General features: G+C 34.3%; 3 protein-coding genes across 3 annotated transcripts; 1 reads left to right on the forward strand and 2 right to left on the reverse strand.

Moving 5' to 3' along the window:
- Positions 1 to 1,132: 1,132 nt before the first annotated feature.
- On the reverse strand, positions 1,133 to 4,124 carry LOC105253296 (protein CREG1). Its single transcript, XM_025412087.1, has 5 exons — positions 3,860 to 4,124; positions 2,447 to 2,610; positions 1,719 to 1,835; positions 1,413 to 1,491; positions 1,133 to 1,339 (listed from the first exon to the last, which is right to left on the reverse strand). The coding sequence occupies exons 1-5, from the start codon at positions 4,008 to 4,010 to the stop codon at positions 1,212 to 1,214; spliced, it is 639 nt and encodes a 212-aa protein (XP_025267872.1). The 5' UTR covers positions 4,011 to 4,124; the 3' UTR covers positions 1,133 to 1,211.
- Positions 4,125 to 5,596: 1,472 nt separating this feature from the next.
- LOC105253297 (protein CREG1-like) lies at positions 5,597 to 8,636 on the reverse strand. The gene is made up of 5 exons (XM_011261239.3): positions 8,212 to 8,636; positions 6,827 to 6,981; positions 6,123 to 6,242; positions 5,882 to 5,963; positions 5,597 to 5,804 (listed from the first exon to the last, which is right to left on the reverse strand). The coding sequence occupies exons 1-5, from the start codon at positions 8,495 to 8,497 to the stop codon at positions 5,638 to 5,640; spliced, it is 810 nt and encodes a 269-aa protein (XP_011259541.1). The 5' UTR covers positions 8,498 to 8,636; the 3' UTR covers positions 5,597 to 5,637.
- Positions 8,637 to 10,343: 1,707 nt separating this feature from the next.
- Positions 10,344 to 17,601, forward strand: LOC112639108. Its single transcript, XM_025412002.1, has 2 exons — positions 10,344 to 10,670; positions 12,670 to 17,601. The coding sequence occupies exon 2, from the start codon at positions 12,686 to 12,688 to the stop codon at positions 16,781 to 16,783; it is 4,098 nt and encodes a 1,365-aa protein (XP_025267787.1). The 5' UTR covers positions 10,344 to 10,670; positions 12,670 to 12,685; the 3' UTR covers positions 16,784 to 17,601.
- The last annotated feature ends 169 nt before the right edge of the window (positions 17,602 to 17,770 follow it).

Here is a 17,770-nt window from a genome sequence, read left to right on the forward strand (position 1 = left end):
GGCTGTAATAAATTTTAATTAAAAACGAAGAAGGTTATACATTATTTAAAAATAACTTTTATTCAACTGTAAGTTTGTACACAAATTACATACTTATGTATAATCATCAACCATACACGTGACTGCTGTTCACCTACGTTACGTATGCGTGAGAATTTAGTACATAAATTTTATAGGTATGCATTTGACGCAAGTTAGTATTCTAGTATAGATATCTGTGGTTAAAGACCGACAGCCCTGGGTAAATTTTCGTGACCATCAAGTGGGCATGATGGGCTCAGAGATAAAGGAAGATTGATGATATTACTGGCCGTTTAGATTTTATTGAATACAATTATAAGAGTTATTTAAATCATAAGAGTATTTTAGGACATTCAGCTATTGTTTTATTATCGAAATTGTATAAATCTTTTATGAACTTGTTTAAAAAATGACAAATTATGTATCAAATCATTATTTTATTATTGATAATGTAAAGATTTTGTTACTTACAGCAGCACTTTGCACGTTTTTTTCTGGTTACGCTAAATCCCATATAACTATCGGTCTTTATTAGTATCTCGGTGCTATGGTTCAAATAGAACGCTTCTCGTAAGAACCATCTCACACGAAATTGCATAGCTGCATATGCATAACATAAGACCATATGTATCAATGAGCATCGAGTATTAAATCGCCATATTGACTTATATAACATAATACTCGATGCTCATTGGTCTTATGTTATGCATATGCAGCTATGCAATTTCGTGTATGATGGCCATAAATCTACTTATTTCATAAACAAGAGAAAAATCTTTCGCATGCGCAGTAACACAAGCGTTGACAGAAGCGTGCTTAATTTGTCATACATGATATACATATACAGCAATAAAAAAATAATTGGTAAGATAATCTATGAAAAAGAAATAAAAAATCTATGGAAAAGAAATAAAAAGCATTGAAAATTTAAATCAAGGAATATAAATGAAGGATTTTAATAATGACATTTATTAATTTATATTTGCAGTCAATTTATTTCCAATATATCAACATAATAATGATTACATATATGATTACATAATATGATTACTATTTTTGAAAGATATAAATTTTCTTTTAGCTTCTTCTTTCAAAGAAAGCAATATCATACGATTATTAGTGATAATATTTACCGAATCTACTCATTAGACACGAGAAAACTTGTGTTCCTCAAGAAAACGGTTGTATAATTAATTTACGATATGATTTACCGGCGGACGAAAATAATCTTCCATTGAAATGTATTTTGTTCCAATATTAAAGTCTACCAAAGCGATCTCTTGTATGTCGAACTTGACGAGGTAGGCTTTAGAATGATCTATATAAATAAATAATACAGTGTCATTTGATGCAATTTTTAAGTGATATTCTGTAATAAAATATGATATTACCTGAAATCCGATTTTCCAATGTCGGATGACGTTTGGAGAATAATTGTGCTTCAGTTTCATACTCTGCAGTATCGTTCACCTACCATTAATAATAATGAAACTATTAATAATAATAATTAAACGTTATATAATAATAATAATTCAATGTTAATAATAATAATATAAAATTGAAAATGAATAAATTAAATTGAATATGTTAATAATAATAATAATTAAAATTATAATTATATTTAATTATTAATTTAAATAATAAATAAATCAATATAATACAAATAATATAAATAGAATGTAACAATTTATACAGACTGCTGCAAATTTTCCAGTTAGCAAAACGCTAGGACATCGCTTGTTCATTACATCCAAATTATTTCCACAATAATTTGTTAATACTAATGATATTAGAAGGGTCGCGCGATTGTCTTTCTGCAATAATGCATTTATATTATATGATCATCAAAATATTTGACATAATAGATAAATTAGATACTTTATTAATATGATAAAAAATATTGCATTAAGGAAATTAAAATTTTGTCAAAAGAAACATATATATAAGCTGTGATATTTTTCCCAATTTTCTTATTAATAAGTGATTGATTTGATCCTTTTAAAGACAAGCTAAATGATTAATTTAATTATAATATTTTAATTCAAGATAATGTATGACCAAATATTTCAACGTATATGCAAAAGGAGAGGTTGAGAAGGAAGAAAACTGATATACTGCTGACAACTGATCCGCTTTTCTATCATTAATTAATTATAGAATTAAATAATGATGTAAATTATACAAAAACCTATTGTCAAAACATTATTGGTTTAATTTATCAGAAGATATGATATGATGACCAATTGAAAATATAATTAATATCGCAACATTGCATGGATACACCAAATGACTTGAAATTTTTTTATAACAAAATTTTCTTATTCGTTTTGACGTTTCATTTTGACATTTTACTTTCTCGCACATCAAATTTTCTACAATACACATTGTATATTATGATTACATTATATATATATGATTTACTTACATCGAGATCTTGTACAATGGTTGTGTAATGGTCATGAGTGGTAATATACATATAAGGTATTCCAGTGCCATTTCCAATAAGTCCATCGCTGTAAGCGATTACATTCGCAACAGGATATGTATCAATATCTTTTCGAGTGCTTATCGTCGCTACGGCTGCATAATCTGTCGATAAAACATAAAAAAGTATAATTATAAAAATAATTATATAAACAAAAAGATATGTGTTTCTCATAAATATTCCAAGGAAAACACAAGTCAAAGTAATCCTATTTGATATCATATTGGTGTTAAATATATGTAGACCAAAACATATTTATACATAAATTTGATCTATATGACATCAAATTGGCTTAATTTTTGTGATCGCAGAGATACACTATTTAAATATTTAAATGCCGAATACATCATTAATGCATTCGATTGTATGCGCGATGGATCGAATTGTATTCACAAGTCATGTTTCTTTGTCTTTTATCTTATATACAAGAGAAGAATTGAAATATTTTAAAGTGAAAATGATAAAATTTTGTAATTTTTAATGAAGATTTCTATTCTCTAATTTCTCTTTAAAACAATAAAATTATTTTGAGTATCATAATATTCGAAGAATTGTTGTACATACTCGCTACAGCGCACGAGTTTTTTATTAATTAATATCTAGATATATGTGCTTAGAACAAGACCAACGGTAAGACAAGAACAAGCAGCGCATTACATATACATATATACATATACTCAATATAACTCGCTACTTCTATGGCCGGTATTCATAATCCGATCTTATATTTAAAATTGTCTTAAGTCTGGTCTTAGGTCGTATTAAGATTGTTCAGCCAATGAAATAGCAGTATAACATTTTCAAATCTTACTTAAGATGATCTTAAATATGAGAACAGACTATGAATACCGGCCTATATTTCGTTTATTTCGTATATTTTTTGTAAAATATATAATAAAATATGAAACGCGCGCATATTGTTTCTATTATAATTTCAGCTTTAATTTTCGATAATGAATTTCGATATGAATATTTTTTTTATAAAAATATGCAGAAAAATTCTTGTGAAAAATTCTTTTTGTTGAAATTTGTTCGTATTTAATTAAATTTCTAAAAAAATTAAAAATGTAAATACTTGTAAATGTATATATCCTAACAATATACACGTTAAAAAATGTCTAAAGACAACATACAGAGAACATATAATATATATTTTGCATTAACAATATACGTACTGTTAAGATATATATAGGATGATATATATATTAGTAGAAAATTAGTACATATAACTGTAATGCAGAGCCACGACAACTTATTAAGAGTAATATTGTTACATACTACATTACATTATATATGTACTTCATTTTTAATTTTCGAATTTTCTCTACCAATGATACTACGTTGGTCAATTACCAGCTTGATTAACGACGTATCTAGCCACTAAAGCTGGCTGATCTGCCGGTGGTAGATCTTGATCTCGAATATCAGTCCCTCGATGGCTGTAGTTACGTGCCTCGCTTAATAAAGCGCAAAAAGCAATAACGCTCGCGATTCGGAACATCATCGTTAGAATTGTCACTGCACCGAAAGCTTTTTACAATAAGAAAAGCGGCTTCTACTCAATAATGTTCTTGTTGAAGATGAGGTTTAAGCACAAATGAATTGGTCGCTACTACGTGCCTTTTATAATAAGCTTTATGATTAATATAAAGCGATGCAGATCGTAGTAAGAGTCGAACATCATAAATTAAATTCGGCATGTGTATCGCGAGTGTCTATTCAATGATCTTAACGCACCATGTACAGCGTTTTATATAACGACGCGTTTTACGTAATGACGCGTTATTTTTCAAATTAGTTTCATTCAAAATATTTCATGTACAGCATTTTATGTAACAATGCGTTATTTTTCAAATTAGTGTCATTCAAAATATAAACGATAAAATGTAATATCTTTTTAAAGCAAATATAAACATTTTTAATTTACAATATTGTAGCATATTTAAGAATTTACTTTTATATACGTAATGTAACTTTATGTAACGTAATCAAATCGAAATTAAGATTCATGTATTTATTGTTTTCGATTGTAAAAGAAGCGCCTATTTGATAATGTTCGTTTGTTGAAGATGAGACTTAAGCACAAATGCATTAGTTACTGTGTGCCTTTTATAAACTTTGTGATTAATGTAAGGCGATGACTGTAAAGATCGTGATAAAAGTGGAACATCGTAATCTATATTTAGGCGCATGTGTATCGCGAGTGTCAGTTCAATAATCTTAACATATCATGTGCGTACAGCATTTTATGTAACGACGCGTTATTATTCAAACCAAGTGTCATTGAAAGTATGAATAACGATAAAAAATAATATATTTTTAAACAAACTAAAAATAAACAATTTTAATTTACAATATTGCTGCATTTTTAAAAATTTACTTTTATGTAACGTAATCAAATCGAAATTAAGATTTATGTTTTCGATTGTCATTCCAATTGTCGTTCCAATTGTCAAAAAAATAAAATAAGATTGTTAATTAAGGTTGATATTTTTTTCCCTGGATTCTAACGTAATGATCCATATATGCATATATAACGAAAAAACGACTTTTTCAGATATTACATATCGTATGTTATACAAAATGAATGTATCTACGTGCTATTTATATATTTCATAAAAATTTATAACATAGATAGGAAACCATGTTAATCCATGTAAATCTAGTAATATCTACGTCCACATTCAATTCAGGATCTTTTGATTGGTCTAGTGGAAAAAACTTTGCAGCTGTGAATGGCTTTGATCAAATGGAACGTTTCTCGTAATCTATCTATTTATTTCATGGACAAGAGAAAAATCTATTGCATGCGCAGTAATACATGGACAGATGCGTGCTCTTAATTTATCATATTTGATATTTAATGCAATAAAAAGTAATTGGTAAGATAATCTATGAAAAAGAAATAAAAAAACATTGAAAGTTTCAATCATGGAATATAAATGAAGGAATGTAATAATCACATTTATTAATTTATATCTACAGTCAATTTATTTTTTATTTATCAACATAATAATGATTATGTATCTATTTTTAAGAAATATAAATTCTTTTTCAACTTCGTTCTTCAGAGAAAGCAATGTCACACGATTAAACCTCGAGAAATTTATTAGTGACAGTATTTACAGAATCTACTCATTAGATACTAATTCCACAATGAAATGTTTGTATAAGTTATTTACAATATGATTCACCGACGGATGAAAATAATCTTCCACTGAAATGTATTTTGGTCCACCAAAGTTGTATAACAAAGCGATCGCATATATTTCTAACTTGGCGAAGAAAAATCCATGATCTATATAAATAATTAATACAATATTATCTTTTTGATGCAATTTTTAAGTGACATTGTGTAATAAAATGCGATATTACCTGCGGGCATATTTTCCAATTTCGGATGACGATCGAAGAATAATTGTTCTGCAGTTTTATGCTCTTCAGTATTGTTCTTCACCTACCGTGAAAACATTAATAATAATAATTAAACGTCAATAATAATAATAAAATTGAAAATGTTAATAGTAATAATAAAAATTATAATAATATTTAATTAATAATTTAATAATTAAATCAATATAATACAAATAATATAAATAGAACAATTTATACTGACTGCTACAATTTTTCCACTTAGCATAACTCTAGCACATCGTGGGTCCATCGCATCCCATTGTTTATTTTTGCAATAAGTTCCTTCCGCCAATGATACTAGAAGAGTCGCGCGATGATCTTTCTATAATAATGAATCATTTATATGATACGATCGTTAAAAAATTTGACGTGATAGATAAATTAGATATTTTATCAATATGATAAAAAATCCTGCTTTAAAGAAATTAAAAATTTCGTTAAGAAGAAAAGATCAAGTAAGGTGTTATATTTTTCGCAATTTTCTTATCAAATATATGATTGATTTGACTCTTTCAATGACAAACCAAATGATTAATTTGAGTATATCAATTGAAGATAATATATGACAGAATATTTCAGTTTCATCAGATATGAGAAAGAGAAGGTTGAGAAGAAAGAAAACTGATATACACTTTCCCATGATTAATTAATTATAGAATTAAATGATGATGTAACTTATATGATAACCTATTGTCAAAACATTATTATTGGTTTATCAGAAGATATGATATACCAATTAAAAATATAATTAATATCGCAATATTGCATGGATATGCAAATGACTTGAAATTTTTTTATAACACAATTTTCTTATTCCTTTTGACATTTTGCTTTCTCGCGCATCAAATATTCTAGAATAGGCACTGTATATCATGATTACATTATATGTGTATGATGTTTACTTACAACGAGATCTTGAGCAGTGTAGTCAAGAGGGGTAAGATACATATATGGTATTCCAGTGCCGTTTCCAATAGGTCCATCGCCGATAGAAATTAAATTCGCAACAGGAAATGTTTCAACATCTTTTCGAGTGCTTATCGTCGCTATAGCTGCCCAATCTGCCGATAAAACATAAAACAATATAATTATAAAAATTATATCAACAGAAAGATATGTTTTTCTTATAAATATCCCGAGGAAAACGCAAGCCAATGTACACAAAGTAATGTCATTTGATATCATGTTGATGTTAAATTGATGAAAACATATTTAGATATAAACTTGGTCAATATGACATTAAATTGACTTTGAGTTTTGTGTTCTTGTGATCGCATATAAATACAATATTTAAATATAAATGCCAAATCATTAAATGCCACATCATTAATGCATTCGATTGTATGTCTCGATGGATCGAATTGTATTCACAAGTCATGTCTCTTTGTCTTTTATATATCTTATATGCAAGAGAAAAATTGAAATATTTTAAAGTGAAAATGATAGAAATTTGTCATTTTTAATGAAGATTTCTATTCTCTGATTTCTCTTTAAAACAATAATATTATTTTATGAGTATCATAATATTCGAAGAAATCGTTGTACATAGTCGCATACAGCGCACGAGTTTTTTATTAATTGATAATATCTAGCCGTATGTACTTTGCACAACATCAACGGTGAGACAAAAGCAAACAGCGCATTGTGTATATACATTATACGTACATGTAATCTCACTCAATATAACTCGCTATTTTTATATTTCGTTTATTTCGTATACTTTTTGATTTAAGATATATAAGAAATATAAATAAGAAATATAAATAAAGAGATATAAGAGATATAAATAAAGAGATATAAGAGATATATAACAAAATATGCTGATAATATGAAACGCGCGAATATTGTTTCTATTATAATTTCAGCTTTAATTTTCGATAATGAATTTCGATATGAATATTTTTTTATAAAAATATACAGTGAAAAATGAAAAATTCTTCTCTCATTGTGAAAAATTCTTTTGTCGAAATTTGTTTGTATTTAATTAAATCTCTAAAAGAATCAAAATGTAAAAACTTGTAAATGTATATATCCTAACAATATACATGTTAAAAAAAGTCTAAAAAAACATCCAGAGAACATATAATATATATTTTGCATTAACAATATCTTATATGCTGTTAGGATGTGTATAGAATGATATATATATTAGTAGAAAATTAGTACATATTACCGTAATGCAGAGTCACGACAACTTATTAAGAGTAATATTGTTACATATACTATACTACATTATATATGTATATACTTTATTTTTATGAGTTTTCTACCAATGATATTACGTCAATTACCAGCTTGATTAACAACGTATCTAGCCACTAAAGCTGGCTGATTTATCAGTGGTAGATCCTGTATAGCTCGATTATCAATCCTTTGAACGTCTTTATCATCATCGAATCCGATCGCACGCGTTAGAAACTCGACATTGTATTCGCTCAGCTCCTTTGTTCTCTTCCATTTAATAAATTCTTGAAATTCCTTCCAATATTTATCATAATTCACTCGCGCATCGTTGAAGTTACGTGCCTCACTTAATAAAACGCAAAAAGCGATAACGCTCGCGATTCGCAACATCATCGTCAGAATTTTCACTACACTGAGTGCTTTTTACAATAAGAGAAGCGGCTTCTGCTCGATAATGTTCTTGTTGAAGATGAGGCTTAAGCACAAATGCATTGCTCGTTACTGCGCGCCTTTTATAAACTTTGTGATTAATGTAAGGCGATGACTTTGAAGATCATAACAAGAGTCAAACATCTGATAAGTTAAATTCTGGCGCACGCGTATCGTGAATCCGTTCAATGATCTTAACGCGTCATGCGCATTTCATAACGTCTTTGTAACGACGTCACATTATTCAAATTATTATCATTTGAAGTATAAATAACGACAAGAAATAATATCTTTTAAAACAAAAGATAACCATTTTTAATTCACAATATTGCAGCATATTTAAAAATTTACTTTTAATCAAACCAAAATTATTAATATTCATTCATTATTTCCGATTGTCGAAAAAATAAAGTAAGATTGTTAATTAAGATTGATGATTTTTTTCTCTAGATCTCGTAATGATTTATATATATACAGAGTGTCCTAAAACTCATAATCAATCTTTCGAAGACAGATTCCTAGGATCATCTGAAGACGATTTTTCCTCAACGAAAATGTCGAGGCACTAATAATTTTCGAATTATTAGTGATTGGAAATAAGGGGTTTTTCGTAAACTAAGCTTTGTAGAAATAAAATATTAACAAAACCAATTCTTCGATTAATTTTAAATAAAGTTTACTTTAGTTGAGTTTTAATTTAAGGCTTAATTGCAAAGATATATGATGACAAAAATTGGAAACATACAAAAAATGATGGCCTTCATCGACATTTTTGCTGAGGAAAAATCGTCTCCAAATGATCCCAGGAATCTGTCTTTGAAAAATTGATTATGAGTTTTGGGACACCATGTATATATATATATATATATATATATATATATATATATATATATATATATGTGTATGTATTTTTTTCGTTGCTTCTCAGGAAAGGTAAAAAGAGGAATCGGTCCACAAGAATCTCATAAAATTTTAGAGGTTCGTTTGACGCTTGGTTGTGGTGCAAGGTCGAAGAAACTGGTACGCCGGTCACTGTCGAGGTTCTCCGCTTGATGTGGGTCATCGTCTAACTGTTTTACGTACCGTTTCTCCGCCCCTGACTCTCTGTATCTTTCAGCAGCAACAGGGAACGAACGCCTACACGATGATGTCCATTCCTTGCTTCATGTTACGGTAATGCTAGCGACGATCGCGATCACGAGAGTTTGATACAACCTTCCGTCTTCCTGCGATTCTTTCCTCAAAGATGACTCATTCTTAAAAATTATTAAATCGTACTATTGATATTAATGCGAACAAAATTTCGTTGCAAAGCAATATATTATCGTTTGAATTTACGAAGCTTTTCTATCTCTATTTTCATAATTTATACACGCCAAGAGAATTCGACTCACCATTTGTCATGTTAAGTGTCTTACGGATATTATTACATCTATTTTTGGTCATTTAATTTTGCTATTACTTTGTCAGTAATATTTGATTAACATATATTATTAAATTTATAATATTTGATTGACATATATTATTAAATTCATAACTTTTTAACGTTGTAAAATGAAGCGTTTATGGAAAAGCAGCTACTTAAAGTGTATTCCGAATAAGAAATCTCTTTCTATTGTTTCTCCTCAAGCATTCATCCTTGTGCTTATGTATTTTAAATAAACGTATACTTCCGTTAGCTTTTTATCTTACTGAACATTACACGGGTTTCTATCTCCTTTAGCTTCTCATGATTATTCGCGCTTCCTCATTTCTTCCTTAACGGCGTTCTCCTACTCTTGGAGTCAATCGGAACGAGATCTTCCTCCACCGCGTGTCCTCCTGCCACCTCTTCGTCTTCCTTCTGACCGTCCTGACGACAAGGTTGTTCAGTCGCTACACGACCTTCTTCCAGGATCGCGAATCTCCCCAAGGGGTTCTGACTTTTTGTTCTCGACGCGCTAATTGCACAAAAAAATTTTCCAACAAAGTTGTTATTCTCAATTATCAACTTCGATCAGAATCGTGTTGTATCGAAAAATCACGCGTCGATGGATCAATAAATCATCAGAAATCACGAGGACCCCCAAGGGGAAGAGGAGGCTTTGATTGTCATCTTTTAAATCTGCAATCCACTATCTTTTCACACGTAATTAAGGTATAATAAATCTGCAAAAAATTACATCTAGATAATTAATAACAACAAGCTTTTTATCATATAATAAATTATATTATCATAATAAATTAGCCGTGACAAGATGCAAAGATAAATAAAAAAAAGCAGGATCTCTCTTTATCTCTCTCTCAATAATATATTAATTATAATAAATGTTTAATTCTTATTCTTTAATAAAACTCTAATTCTTTAATATATATTTAATTTTGAACTTATATATATTTTATTAAACTTTTCAATAGATATTAAACTGTTATATACACGCGGAGCAAAATTTTTTGAACTTTAAAAAAAAGTGATATTTTGTAAATTTGAAAAACGCTGCAAATAGATGAGAAATTTTTCGCATATTGATAAGATACTAAATTGCAAATCTAGGCAAAAGAATCGCGCATATAAAATACGATTCATGACACGGTCCGATACATGAAACCGAAATTACACAATTCGGGGGCAAAACCCCGAAACAGGGAACAAAGTGGGTCATATACTGACCAATATCACCTGCATTCCATTCACCATGTCAGAGGAAACACCACGGGTCACTGTAACCAGGAACATTATGATTATGTTATGAATGGTGAACGGCGTCATCGCACACACAGATGATTTCAGCGGACGAATGCATGTCACCGTATACAACGTTATTCGACCTGAATATTAAGGCCAAATAGAGGATTATCAAAGTTGTAGGAAAAGACATGGACGGAGTCCATGCTAACAATTTATGTGGAAAGCATGCAGAAAGAGAAAAGAAAGAGATGATGCGATGCCGGAAGATGAAGAAAGATAGAGATAGAGAGAGAGAAAGAGAGAGACACTACTAAACCCCGTTATACATTGAAACGGAATTCCATTTGACGTAACACGATCTCCCGATTCTATACGTTATGGATTTATCGTAACATCTATATTAATGCATAAATTTGCATTTTCCTCCGGAAATTTGAATACGTACGAAAATCATGCATATATTTACCTATTTATATCTTCTGCGAACAGCTTCGACGGTTGAAACTTATCAAAGGTAACGGTTTAATAAGCCGTTACAATTAGCAATTCATTCAGTATTATGCATTATTACGTTATTAAAGACACGAAATGATGCGATTACAGTTTACTCGACCGATCTTTTGTACAAAACGTTTGCAATCTTGCATAGACAGATATAATAATATTTATATAAATCTAATTGACAGATATTGAATTATATTAAATATAGGTCTTCTAGTTGTCTCCTCTTTTTTTCGCACTACTTTCGCTGAGGCGAGCTACCCGCATGCCAACTTACAAGATAGAGCCCTTACAAGTAAACCGTAAGCGTATAATAATGAGCATGAAACGTTACGCGAGAAAACAAAAAAATTACATAAAAATTTAAAAAAACGTAAATTTGCACATAGATAATTTCCAATTATAATAATAATATAAATATAAAATATAAATAATAAAAAAAATAAATAATATAAATAAATATAAATAATAATTAGATAATTATATAAATAATAATTATAATATATATAAATAATAATTGTTAAATAATAAATATAATATATATAAATAATAATTGGATAATTTCCATTTTAAATTTATACAAATACCAAGTTTGTTATACATTAAATATAATAGTTAAATATTCTTACGTTGTCACATCCATTATCTATACCCTATAAGCACACAATATTCCTAGGATATTGTATAAATATTATTAACAGTTAATAATATTTATACAATATCCTACGAATATTGTGTGCTTATAGGGTATAGATAATGGATGTGACAACGTAAGAATATTTAACTATTATATTTAATGTATAACAAACTTGGTATTTGTATAAATTTAAAATGGAAATTATCCAATTATTATAGGATATCTATTCTACAAAGCATGATTAGAGAGACAATTTTAATAAAACAAAAATCTATATATCTAAATCGAACTAAGAAATTATATAAATTGATGATAAATGATATTTTCCAGACGCCGTGTATATGAGATGCGGAGACGCTTGTGGACGCTCCTCGCTGTTCTGACATGCGTGTCGGGCGAGTATCTGATGGGCGGTCACCTGGACAACAATGCCGGGTCCCAGCGATCCGGCAAGATCGAGAGCGCTTCCACGTTGGAGCGCAAGACACGTCTGGATGACCTTGACCTGGATCTCGTGGCGGAGGAGAGTTCTGTTGCCGTGGGCGCTACCGCTGAAGCTCCAACCGGCGACAACGATGGCGACGCTCCACGTTACCATATTCCGTATCCTTTCGCCTTCAACGGAGGTAAGCCGTTTTCGCTGGAGAAAGACCCGATAACCGGTAAGATTGACTTCGAAAAAGCACCACCCGTCAAAGCTCTCAATTACACCGACCGTTATCGTGAGGATAAAGAGGATGACGACAGAGATGGTGACAAGAAGGATGTCTATTCGGAACGGAAGAAAAACAAGGGCAAGAACAACGAAGACGTCGGTCCGAATGAGATCAACACGTACACTAATTTTCACGATTTCCTCAACCTACCCGTCCACTACTCCTCGAACAAATACGAGAACGACAAGTACCCGCTGATCTCGAGCTCGTACGCAAACACGAAGGTGCAGAGCGGTGCCAATAGCTACAGCACGTACAATCACAGACCTTATCATTCCGAGAACAATCTGTACGCGCGTCCCATTAAGAATTCTTACGCACCAATAACGAAAACGAGCACGCACAAGACCACGGCTATCGAGGATGATAAAGCGAAGTGGACGAGTCCGTCGACGATCACGACTTCCGTATCAGCCATGACTACGTCGCGAACCTCGCTTCCTACTTCGACCAAGGCACCCGTTGTAACCACGTGGAAACCGTCCAATACTCCGATTGCGTTTCACTCGATCGATCGCACCGAGATGGAAAGCGAGAAGAATCTCCTGCCGATCGAAAAACTGCACGCTTCCAATCACCCTGAATCTCATCGAAATCCGAGCAATCCAATGCGAACTCCAAATAATGCTGCGATGACAGAGAAGACGCAAGCCGGCCCTCTTCATAAAGATCATTCGAATCTCGATAATTTCGTGGTATCTCATACGAGACCTGAAACCAAACCAGCGCAAAATGAAGAAGATATTCAATACAGAGATTCTTACGACACTTACGAATTGTCGGACGGTGAGGGCGAGGGCGAGGGCGAAGGTGAAGCTGACAGCAACGGCAACAGCGAGGAAAACGATTACTCTTTATTCCAAGACTTATTGAAAGATTTCACGTCAGAATCTTCTACAACCACTTCTCCAACAGCGTCAACGGCAGCTACAACCACCACCACCACTGCCACTACTACAACAAGGGTTACTGCATCGTCTGTAGGAACAACAACGGCCGCTACCACGGTCATGCCTTTGCGATCCGTATCTTCGACATCATCTGCGCCTCGAGAGGACACGCTGGCAAACGGCCCGTCTCAATTTCCATTGATATCACAACATCCGATCGTCTCTTCGTCTTTGAACAGCGACCGAAGACAGGGTGTTACGGAACGTTACGACGATATAATCAGTCATGGATATAGATCGACGCCGATGCCAGTCAAGTTGGAACCGAACAGAATAGGAGGGGCCGTGATAGAGAGCACGAGCAACATTGTGATTCCACCGGATCAGAATGTCGTGTCTTTTGTTCTCGGCAATCGTCAAAGCGTCGAAGGTGGCTATTATTCGATCGGGACAGCCGTCGGAGAGAATCTCTATGGCGGTTTATCCGACAACGATGCCATGCTCTGGCCCATTCACAACGATCCTCAAGGTCCAACGAAAGGAGTTAAACAGGAGCAACACCTACCACCTCATTCCGTCACTGAATTATCGGGTCCCGATCGCGATACGCAACAATGGTGGCCACCCAGCCCCCTGAAAACCAGCAACGAGATCGAACCGATGAAATCTCAGAGTCCCCTCGTCGCTATCTCGAGCGCAGTAATTCAGGATGAGAACAACCGAAGCAAAGAAAAGGATTCCAGCTACGTCGTTTTTCCGGACGACGAGACAAAGGACACCGACGCGACGACAGAAGAGCGAATCGTGATTGTGAACGAAGCGGATGGTAGCATTCGTGAATTAATTACTTCCAAGACGACGACGCTAACGACGACGATGGCGACAACGATAAATAAAACAAAGCCCAATGTATCAACAGCGATTGGAGATTTGCCGCAGCTCGCCGAGGATTTGATACCACCCGCGGAGAGTTCCAGACCATCATCCAAACCGCCACCATCATACTTCTATCATTACCAGTACGACGGACCGAGACCAGATCATTCAAGATTACCGCAGAGATTGCCTCTATCGCCGCCACCACCGCGTATCAAGCCGCACTCGGTACCCCCGTTGGACCCGGGGCTTAGGAAACGTCCGTACTTGCCAGACACGAAGCTGCCTAACATTCTGCCCCAGTTTCGACCTAACGCGAAAGCGTCATACGGTCATCGCGGTCCGGATACGATAGGAACGATGCCGGCCGGGCAAGGCTCGTCAGGTACGAGAATCAGACAATCGTTGCCGAGTCATTCGTCCACCTCACGAAGACCTCTCTTTCCACCTTCACCTTCGTATCTTCAACGATTGAACCCGCCACCGCCGTCGATCCACGCGATTAGACTAGCGATCGTGCCAACATCCAATGTGGATAATATCGTTCTACCACACGAGACAGAATCGGTACGTACAAGACTTCGTCCTCCGCACGCGACACCCTCGATCTCCCGTGTAGGTCTACATGAGAACAAGTTGTTTGCTCATGGAATCGGTCAAGGCACAATAAGCAAGAACGCCGAGAGTAGGAAGGAGGACCATGGTAAGAGCGAAATGATGGGCGAAAACGAAGAAAGATATCCGGAGGAACCGCCGATGACACCGCCAAGGCCACCTCTGTTCCCGAAACGGCGTACGGCAGATCCCCCGCGCGTTGCGACTCTGCAAATGATACAGCATCACGGTGAACTGATCGGCGAGAACGACGAGACCGACGAACCGGTGGAACCCGTGCTCGCGCACGAAGCGGAACGTAGAAAATCCGACAATCACGATCCAACGGAAATACCCGAGCAACCTGTGTACGTTGTATATCCGGTGAATACTGCGGTCAACATACATCCGGACGACTCCAATGAGAAAGATGGGAGCGTCGTCGTGGGTACGCGAGGTCCTCACCGACCGCTACCACCCGACACTTTGCTTCAGAACGAACCGGCGGACGAGGCACATACCGTTTACAACGGTAGACCTTTGGTCGTCCAAGATTTTCCATACCCTCTAGAACGGCCCGATCCGACATCCGTCTTTCCCGTCACCGTGAAAGAAACGCCGTTATTGATACCCAGTAAGCAACGGCAACAGCAGCAGCAGACTTCCGTCATGAGCGAGCAAGAGAAGAGCGAAAAGGACGAGCACGTGGACACAGTAAATGTAATCCCGTACCTGCAGGAATTCCTGCCAACTTCCAATCGAAGAAAGAACGACGCGGCGATCTCGGTGACGCTGCATCGCACTGGATCAGGAACTGCATCGACGTCGGCATCGACGTCGACCGCTTCGACGTCGACCTCGATGCCAATCGCTTATGTTTACACGCCGACGCACGCTCCGTATTCGATTCGTCTCGATGAAGGCAGAGATGATGATGAGGACGGGGCGGATGTTGCTGCGAATGTCGACGCGAAGCAGACGGTGTTACTACCTTCTCAGCAGCCGTCCAGCTCTTCCAGCTCGGCACCGGCGCCGCAAAACTTTATGGCTCCCTTCGTCGCCAGTATCAGCGCCGAGACGCCTAGCAAAAACGGCTGGAGCGTCGTCGTTGTCGAACCGCCCGTGGGAGCGGAGAGGAAGTCGGATAACGACGATGGCGAGAAACTTGTCAGCTCGGAAATGGAACCGCAAACCGAGAGGAACGAGTTTGACGTCAATAACTTTAAGCCGCAGCTCATCGGTGGATTCAAGCCAATTTATGAATTTCCTACGGAGGACGCGATGCATCGGGACGTAGCTGATACGAACACGGAAATAGACATTCCCAGGCATTCCAAGGAACTGCTGTCCGTATCTGATAAAGGATAATTTATTAAACAAAAGATACAGATTGTCTTTTTGTGTTTCCCTTCGAGCTTTGCTCTCGGACATTCCGCGCTTGCGCTTATTTTACTACTCCTCTCGCGTAAAATATACGTAAACGAAAACATCGACGAAAGTGAAAACAAAATATACATATGTAAGCAAAGAGAACGAAGAGCGAATGTCTTTGTGCGCTGCTCGATGAAAAGACACATACATCTTCGTGGCAGAGCCAGCTAATAAATGACTGTTATCACTCATTTTTATGCCGTCTAATCCATAAGAATTTCGTGATATAAAATACTATATAATTTATTGCAATGATGATTTGCATTAAGCTCTGCCTCGCAGATGTAATAGCGTCCTAAACATTAGCTAAATAAAAAATATCGGCGAGTATACAAAACGCTGAATAAAAATATAATAGTAACATTTTCCATGGGCAATATTTTTGTGTGGAATATTTCGTTATTATAATTGTGTAATATACATATTAAAAAGATATTCCCGTCGAAAAAACCCATAAATTAAACTTTATATTTTCCCATAAATATGTAATATTTTACTTCGAAAATGTTATATCGAAAAAGAGAACTTATATATCATATTACGAGACTTTGTAATAATTTTGATTAAATTATTTATATATATTAAAAAGTATATGATAGACGCTTTATATACGGGATGTTTCTAAAACTATGTCGGAGATTATAAGGGCGTATTCTAGGGGTCAAAATAAGAAAAAAAGTTCATATAAGCATGGGTCCAAAAATGCTTTTTCTCCGAGTTATAGCCCCCTAAAGTTGAGGGAAAAAATCGAAAAATGTATTGTAACTCTCGGAGACTTTTTCATAGAGAACGTTAAAGTTTTGCACAGCGTAATAATTAATAATGAGCTTTATTTTTGTGTTTTTTTTTTCGATTTTTTCCCTCAACTTTAGGGGGCTATAACTTGGAGGAAAAGCATTTTTCGACCCATGTTTATGAACTTTT

The sequence above is a fragment of the Camponotus floridanus genome, unplaced genomic scaffold (assembly GCF_003227725.1).
Source record: "Camponotus floridanus strain SB8 unplaced genomic scaffold, Cflo_v7.5 scaffold47, whole genome shotgun sequence".
Classification (NCBI taxonomy): Eukaryota; Metazoa; Arthropoda; class Insecta; order Hymenoptera; family Formicidae; genus Camponotus; species Camponotus floridanus.

Bases quoted from the DNA above. Each gene is read 5' to 3' on its own strand.
- LOC105253297 (XM_011261239.3), bottom strand. From the start codon at position 8,497: ATGATGTTGCGAATCGCGAGCGTTATCGCTTTTTGCGTTTTATTAAGT. The intron at 5,964-6,122 runs GTCAGTATAAAT...TTTTCACGGTAG, and splicing joins TAAGTGGAAAAATTGTAGCA to GTGAAGAACAATACTGAAGA. The intron at 5,805-5,881 runs GTAATATCGCAT...TTATTTATATAG, and splicing joins ATTGGAAAATATGCCCGCAG to ATCATGGATTTTTCTTCGCC.
- LOC105253296 (XM_025412087.1), bottom strand. From the start codon at position 4,010: ATGATGTTCCGAATCGCGAGCGTTATTGCTTTTTGCGCTTTATTAAGC. The intron at 2,611-3,859 runs GTAATTGACCAA...TTTTATCGACAG, and splicing joins ATACGTCGTTAATCAAGCTG to ATTATGCAGCCGTAGCGACG. The intron at 1,340-1,412 runs GTAATATCATAT...TTATTTATATAG, and splicing joins ATTGGAAAATCGGATTTCAG to ATCATTCTAAAGCCTACCTC.
- LOC112639108 (XM_025412002.1), top strand. From the start codon at position 12,686: ATGCGGAGACGCTTGTGGACGCTCCTCGCTGTTCTGACATGCGTGTCG.